At 40.3% G+C, this 8579-nt stretch overlaps 1 protein-coding gene across 4 annotated transcripts in view; it reads right to left on the bottom strand.

Annotated features, from left to right (window-relative positions):
- Positions 1 to 1752: 1752 nt before the first annotated feature.
- NAV2 (neuron navigator 2) overlaps positions 1753 to 8579 on the bottom strand; it is a 233966-nt gene continuing 227139 nt past the window's right edge. For all 4 annotated transcript variants that reach the window (XM_075713174.1, XM_075713175.1, XM_075713176.1 and 1 more), the window contains 3 exons: positions 8158 to 8276; positions 2989 to 3192; positions 1753 to 1878 (listed from right to left, as the gene is read on the bottom strand). In XM_075713174.1, coding sequence (XP_075569289.1) covers positions 1753 to 1878; positions 2989 to 3192; positions 8158 to 8276 — 449 coding nt within the window. The remainder of the gene's footprint in view (positions 1879 to 2988; positions 3193 to 8157; positions 8277 to 8579) is intronic.

Genomic DNA, 8579 nt, shown 5'->3' with positions numbered 1-8579 from the left:
CGGATTGATATGAACCTGAAAAGTTATCTCATTTCCCTCCTTTTTTGTCACATTTAAACAAATTCTAGTATCTTATATAAACAATATTCACAGCAACTTATTGATATTCCAAGAGATGACTTTAGCCCTGTTTGTTTAAATAAAATCCCATAATATACAGCACTAATTTAATCAAACACAATTAGTACAAAATAAGGCATCACTTTAAAAGTCAGCACCAAAAGATAGCTGGAAAGGCTAGTACAAATCAATATTGAGGAGTGACGTTTTTGCTGAGGTACAGCTGATGTTGGGGTGATGGCGGTGCAAGCATTCGCTGCCGTAAAAAGGAAAGTGCAATTCTTTGGGAGGTGTTCTTGCTCCCCAACAGAAGTACAAGCCTTAACACTGATAGTGTAGGTGTGCGTGTTCAGAGAGGAGGAGAAATAAAACCAGGTTCACAGCTCTGCCAAAACTCAAAAGCATGGCCCAGCTACGCTTAAAAGACGCAGTACCTTCCCTCCTTTTTTCCCAGACCTGAATACTGCTAAAATAACTACTTTTTTTTTTTTTGGAAGTAAAAAGAAAAGTCATGGAAGTAAATGTTGTCACCAGAGTAGCACTGGAACTGTCACAGAGCTGAGTTTTAATTAACCCATTTATGGTTGTGCTGATTGGAACGAAACCTCTGAACAAACCCCAAAGTTTTTAGAAAACAGCTGTAACATTTCATGGCAAGAATTAAAAATGGAAAGTCCGATTAATCCCTTTCCAGGGGTGTAGCTCACCTCCGTGTACAGGGCTCACGACGCCTGTGCACGCCGAAGGTCCTTTGGAGCTGTAGGACTTCACAGGACACGGCCCTTTTGCTGACTTCTGCGGAGGAGGGAAACTCACTCTCATCAGTGTAAATAAATCGGGCGTAACGCCACTGAAGTCAACCGAGTTGGTTACATGGATGTAAGTGGGAAGAGAATCGGGCCCTGACTAGCAAAGGGCTACCTGATCTTTCACTTGTAGTAGGATTGATTGTTACACAGTGTTTGAAAAAACCTGATTTGTTCAGACTGTATATATATTTTTATATATTCCTATTTATATATATATCTTTATAAACACACAATGAAAGAAAGCCAAGGTCTCAGACTGGCAAGGAGAGCAGCGCTTTTTCTTTTTTTTTCTTTTTTTTTTTTCCTTTTCTCTTTTTTAATATTTATTCAAACTTCCCTGTTTTGCAGCTTTGCCTTTATTGAGTATTATTACCAAGGCAAGCGATATTGTTATAGCACCAGAACTATACGAAGCTGAGTTTAATCTGCAAAGCTGATTGGTAAAAGTCCAGCCCTCACCTCTATGTGTTTGGTCAGAAGCAGCATAGGCAAAAATTTCCTCTCCCTTCTCCTTCCGGACAGTACATGGCACAAAGCTGTTTGCTTCATAGCTGTGAAGTTCCCCCCCCGCCCCTTCAACTTTTAGTAACGATGATTACTTTTAACATCTTCAGTATCTTAGGCATGAGAGCTTACAGCAACTAAACAGAAGAAAACAAAGGAATAGTGCAGTTCTCATCATTGTCAAAAGAAAAACAATACAAAGGTTGCTTGGGTTGCCTGCACCCAGGTTCAAGACTGACTCCAAGTGTCTTGTTCTTGCAGCTCTAATACTGAGATCCCAGCCCAGCCCAGGAACGTGTTCTGTTCATGAGTCTGTGATCAGATTTCTTGCCAAGTGGGAGAGAAATAATGGAAACAACCTATTTCTATTGGAGGAAGATCACAGCGTCGACTCCAGAGATGAATCGAGGATGTCATCGTGATGGCTGTTGCTGTTAGAGTCACTGTCGTAACTCTGGGGACTTGCGTAGTTGGCTGCTTCTTGCAGTCTCATTAGCATGTTCATCTGCAAAGGCACAGAAGTTCACGATTATTTGTATTCTGAGGTAGAAAGAGTATCAACTCTGTACGAGAGCTACAGTGGCATTCACTTTGCCAGGGGGTAACAAGGGAAAGGAAGAAACAAGCGGGGTAATCTGGTAATCTGAGTCTCTGAAAGAAGATATTAACTGTAAATCGTATTATAGCAGCATGCAAGTTAGTCATGAAAAGGGTGCTTTTCCAGTAAAGGTGAAAATGAGAAGATCGAAGGGATTAGTCCACAGCCATACTCGACAGGATTCTGCAAGCATCCTACCCCTCTCTTCCTCTGACCCATGGAAATACAGACAGATCAGTCAAAAGAGCCAAATCTGAATGTCCAAATATCTAGCTTGATATTTGTACATGTATATATGAGCTAGTAAAAACTGTAACACACGTTCTATACTCCCAACTGTCCAGAAAAATGTACACCTCAACAGCTTCAGGGCATTCAGTTTGCACAGCAGCTTCAATAACTGTTTTCCATTGGAAGAAAATGTGTATATAGTGTTACCTTCAAGCTCAGTTTGTACATTCTATACAAATACATGTTAACATTTCCCTATGTGCTAGTGTGGTATTTCCAATTCATAAATTAGACACCAGTCATGGAGATTATTAGTTCACATATTCTTTGAAAATCTCAGTTTTCATTTGGTGTCAAGAATACAGCTCTAAAAGCCACATGAAGTAAAGCAACAAGGCTATTTTGTGATTGTGGCAAAACAGGCTAAATGAAATGGTTCCACTGTATTATTCAAGTATGTGTAACAAGATCACACATTTAATTCCATTGTGTAGAAATTAAGTTTATTACACACATCCCCAGTCACTCCTCAAAAAAGGAATCCTCAAAATACCCTCATCAAATAAATCTGAAAAGCCTCTGCCGCTGTTTCTTGCAAAAACTGTGCAGGCTTTCCGTGCGAATGCATTCCCTGAGCTGACTTGATGACTTCCCCAGAAACATTGCCTTCTCATTCTAAAACTTTTAATCCCTCCTCAGCTGTCCTTTACTTTTTTTATTCCTGTTTCTAATCCCTAGCATCCAGGGAAACGAAGCGGTTCTGCTGTTTCAAAAATGAGAGCTTACCAAAGGATCTCCCTCAGCATCACTCACTGGAACTTGTTTGCTGGTGGAGCCTTCCCGTGACATCGAGTAGCCGTCAAAGCCCACGTCTTCCGGCCGCAGCTGTAGCAGAGGAGGCCACTCGTGGTGCTGTGGGGTGGCTGCCCAGGGGTAGGTGTCCATTACCCATTTGGCAGGATCCTCCCAGGGCGCTCTCCTCCCATACAACTGGAAAAGCATAGAAGCATGTAAAACATTCCTATTAGCCTACCAGTTCATTCAGTGCCTACCTAACCAAAATGAATGCGCCATGAGCCTTGACCTGCAGAACACACTTGCAAGAAGGGCTGAACACAAACAAGTGAGATTTTCCTCACCCTAATGACGTACAATGTTTTAGCGATTTTTAATGCCAACTGATTCGGAAGCAGCTGACCACCTCCGTTGAGACTGCACTGCCCTTCTGTTGGCACCAGTTGAAGAAAGAGACACCTGAAAATAACCTCACTTCAGAAAGGTTAACTTAAATAATGTCAGTACACAAAAGAGGCCGTCAACGCTGACATCTGGATCGCACCAGCAGCTGCCTTATCTACATTTGCTGTCATCGGGAAAACCGCCGTCAGGGGAATGCATAGGAGGAAACGTGAGACCTGTCATCAGGCAGTAATGATGGATATCATCGCAAAAGGTTTTCAAGTCAGCGGAATTTCTTTGTACTCAGTCAAGAAAAAGCGCCAGCAGGATTTGGTTATCTTCATGTTCTTATTTCAAGTAAGCAAGCTCTATTTCAAAAACTTTTTCTGTTTTGAACAGACTGTGTTACTGAATCCCAATATATTCTTCTTGTTATATTTGGTTAAGTTCGCCTTTATTAGATAATAAATTCATTTTACTGCCATGTGACTTTCAAAAGCATAAATACAACTTCAAGTGACTTTAAAATGCCTTTAAAATGTCTTTTGCTTAATATATTTCAGCCTAAACATCCTTCAGCAACAGGAGTTCGTCACTGCCATTTTGTCACTTGAATGCAGAGAACTGTCCCTTTCCTGCCCATTGCACAGGGGGAAAAGCAGTGGACTAACAAAGAAATTCATCATTGCTTTGATGGATCTAAGACTATCTCACTTTCCTCATTGCTATTTTGTCTTGGGTTTTTTGTGGTTTTATTTTTTGCACACACCCGTTTTGTTATCCTTCCCATTGTCAAACAGCAACAGTTAGAGCAAACCTTTGAGCTTAAGTGCTGTTCTTAGCTTTGCCAGAAGTCCCTGGAACATTCTTGCACCACAGAAGCGAACTACCGCTTCCAGTGCGGTACCAGGTCCCCAAAACGCTGCAGCCAAACAGAATGCAAAAGACTAATTTCACCTAGATGCACGGTTAACGAACCCAAATCTGACCTTCCTGCATGGCAGCAGTGTTTCTGCAGGTACCCATCAGGCACGTGCTGTCAGAGTGGCACTTTGACAGAGATTCCTAGGCAGTATTACGGAGTAACAACGGCCTCCATTCTAAATGATGTCCTGTAGTTCACAGCCTAACCCTTTCTTTGAAAATTTGGTTGTGTTAATTTACACACACCGAACGAAGTCCTCCGTTCTACTACAGCCTCCCTGTAACGGTTACAAGAAACTTAAATTTAGGTGAAACATAGATGATAGCTGTGATCGCAAGCTTTGTCATAGATGGCAGCCAAATGCCACGCACAAATCAAAGAGTATTAAATTGCTCTGAATACCAACATCTGCTTCATTGTGAAGCAGAACTGAGCGAGTTCCAGCCCGGAGCAGAGGTGCCCAGCAGATGGTGCTAGGCCATCTTAAACGCAGCCTCTCCCACAACCCAAACGCTTCACCCGTGAGCTGTACTATATTATTTTCCCAGCATAATGTCTTCAAGCTGTGGTAACCCAGATCTCCTATTTTAATCTTGTTCTCGAATTTGCAGCAATACATGTCAGTTGCTAAATGGAGAGGATTTTATATTTTTCACATGTCCTTGCTACCTAGAAGGTCCCTGTGAATCCCAGCCCATTTTTGAGAATTATCTCGTAGGTCAAATTCCCATTTCAATATATGAAATCATCACTTATCTTCAGGAGATGAGAGACTGAATGACTAACCCACTATTCCCTTCCCCAGCAACCAGCTCTGTCCATCCCTTTCATGTGCGCGTTTTCTAGAGAGCAATTAAGGGGGCAGGAATCTAACAGGTTGTTTCGCAAAGCACCACAAGAAATGACTGGAGTACAAGTGACGGTGGCAGGAAGCCGCAGGGATTTTGGGTCCTCTTTTTGCTGGTGCTGCATTCTGTATCGAGACACCAAGCAGGAAGAACTGGGGTTTTATATAACCCTCTAATTTTCACGTCCCTGTTTTAAAGAACAAAAAAACTCAGCTCCAATGGGAGCAATTATTGTAAGGATCCATTTGGCTTGCTTGTCTTTGACTCAAAATAGCTCTCCAAATGAGAAACAGATATATAAAAATAGTTCAGTTTAGATCCACAGAGATCAGAGTGAAATCAGCAGCCCACCCTTCCTTTCTGGCAGGCAATTTCATGAGAGAAGACGTGCTCTCGGAGGAGCGTTTGTGGGTGTGGGGGACAGAAAATATCCCAAAATGAAACACAGATCTCTAGCATTAGCATGTTAATTAGCACAACTCTGGCTACTCTTCAAGTACTGAATTCTTATTCTTACCTACAGACTCAACAGAAGAGATATTCTAGAGTAAATTGAGAAACTATTTAAACAGAAATGAATTAGCGGAATTTGGGGAAATGGGACTGAAGTGGACGCAGAATCTACAGCACAAAGTGAGAAACTGAAATCCTTACACTTGGAATGCAAGCCATTCAAATAACCTAAGGAAAGATGCATATATCAGGCAAAACAAGCAAGCAAAAAGATGGTTTTATTAATTCTTGTTCTTTCTCTTAATTTCTGTTACTAATTTTTCAATGCTTTCCACACCTACTGATAACAGAGCTTCAAAACACAGTACAAGGTGCCCAAGCATCACTGTCAGCAGTTTCCTCCTTTCCAGGAGGAAACAAAGTCACACACTCTCCTGTCACTTGTTTTAGGTCAAAAAGATTATTGGCTCCTATTACCTTCCTTCATAGCAAGTTTTATGTAAAATGGTTCTCCCGTTCTAGCAAAGTTCCTCTCTGTGTGTTGTACTTTAGGACCTCTCATGTTCCTCACGTCTAAGAGCTTAGCACACCTGTCTCAAAGAAAATGAGGTCTCCAGGCACTGACAAATTTCAACTGGCAAACACGGTTTGCACAATTTCTGATCAAACTTGTTGAAGAATTCATGTATTTCATAGAATTCTAAGGAGCCATTAGTAAAAGCTGTTTTCTACGACAGGGTTGTCTTCTCACTCTCTGTTAATATCTATAAATCTCTGCTGTATAGATAGCACATGAAAACCAAGGTAGTTGTTAACTGGACAACGTAAAATTCCATTATTATTTTCATTCAGACTGGTGCATCTTTGTGATTTCTCCATTGTCTACAGAGTACTCCCATGCAGACAAGAGCTGAACCTCCAATACAGAAAGGGTATTGCACAGAAATGTAACTAACACGCAAATCAAAACAAAATCCCAGTATTTTCCAAAAGAAATCTTTCACGCTTTTTTTACGTATCTTATGGCAAAGCGTCCTGACAAATGCTGCAATGGTGAGCCCTAAGCAGTAGCAGAATGGAGAGAACAATTTTTCACAAACATGAAGGAACCATTCTGCAACACAACTGGTCCTCCATGGAGCTCGTGCTTGGAGATGTTTCATGTTTCAGAAAGACTTCAGACAGAGACATATGTGATGGAGAACCTATTACTTCTGTAAGTAAAATTTCAAAACTGTTAACTATTCTTACTAAAAACAAGCCACGTCTTGCTTACTTTGAATTTTTCTAGTCCAAACTTGTCAAACATCCCCTAGACTTTTTTCCCTGCAAGACTAAAACCGAAGACTCCCATAGACCAAGTAATATTTTAGCTTCCCCTTGAATAAACTGAACAGTTTGAGCTTCTCATCTCTCTTATTGAATAATGCTTCCTGTATCTTAATGACAACCATTGCTCTTTTCTGAACGCTTTCCACTTTATCTTTCTAATAAGTCTTTTTATATGGAAGTACTACTCTCTTCCTATTTCTATCAGATGTAATTATAGCTTATGCCCACATCTGTCCTCTTACCAAAACACAAGCTCCCAATGCATTGTCATAATTTCCTATTCTCCATCTGCCTTTAGCCCATTTTCAATCTTCTAGACTCTCGCTGTGATCCACCTTTTTATTTTTATATGTGTGATCTCATGTTTAGCTTTCATGCATTCAATGCCCAGAATTTACTCATACTTGATTACGCTACCTCCAAAACTGTCTTTGAAATGTTGTGCTGCTATGCTTATTCTGTGAACAGAGGACTGAAGCATGAAAAAAGGTCATTTTTTCCATAGTTGCATGGCAAGTTAATAGCAATCCTCTGTTGAACCCTCCTCCTGATTCCAACATGCTTTATTGTCATAGAGATGCTAAGAATTGTGTGGTAATGCTTAAAACTATCCAAATTGCTAGAGTATGAAGCAGTTACTAAGTACAGGCAATCTATTATTTCACTACGGCCTCTGAAAGAATTATGAAGGCATCTACTAAAAAATTAATCCTGTAGATTGAGAAGTAATCAAAATGTCACTGATACTGATCCTGTCACTCATTACTATGTTTCTCTCCATACATATCTTTGTTCCTCCTCTGTTGAAAGATTTGATGTATGAAGGAAAATCCTGCATAACTAAGTTAATGACCACAAACATGTTTTTCAGATGCACAGTACAATTTTAAGGTGTGCTTCTGGAATAGATTATTGAAAGATACTTGGGTGTCTAAATCCCCCCACTGAAAACATCAGTAGCCTGGCATCTAAACATCTTTAAAAGAATCTAATCTGGACTTTTAGTCCTTCCACTTCGTATTTCAAAATCATTTGAAGACAGTAATTCTGCCTGAAATTAATGACAATTTAAGCTACATTTTCCCAGACATGCAGGTATTCAGTGTGCAAAGTTGTATCTATAGAAAATGTCGCCATTATTCACTTTTGTCCAATGCTGTGTTGCCTTTTGAATAGATACCATTCAAGAGCTATGATTTTTCACTTTTGCCTGCTCACCTGTAGCCCTTCTCTAACTGCCTCCAGAAGATACGGGATGATGGAGTAATTCCACAAGTCAGTAAACCAAACTCTAGAACCATCTACATCTATTGGACAGGAGAGGAAGAGCCGTGGACCTGGAAAGTGAAATTCAGGCATTACACTCAAATCATGATCATGATATGCCTCAAAATAGGATGAAACAACAACTTCCAGTTCTCTGCAGAAAGAAGCCAAGGACAAGAGAACCTAAGTAGCTGTCTTGTGAACTGCTCTTCCCGAGAGCTCACAAATGCTCTGAATCAACTTGAAAAACTGTAGCCTTCAAAGTGAAAACAATTTACCAGCTTTCATAACACAGTTTGTATCCAGGACTTAGAACAAAGTAAAAAAAAAAAAAAAAAAAAAAAAAAAAAAACAAAAAAAAAAAACCACCCAAC

The sequence above is a fragment of the Pelecanus crispus genome, chromosome 6 (genome assembly GCF_030463565.1).
Source record: "Pelecanus crispus isolate bPelCri1 chromosome 6, bPelCri1.pri, whole genome shotgun sequence".
Lineage (NCBI taxonomy): Eukaryota > Metazoa > Chordata > Aves > Pelecaniformes > Pelecanidae > Pelecanus > Pelecanus crispus.
This window is presented reverse-complemented; position numbering and strand designations above follow the sequence as displayed.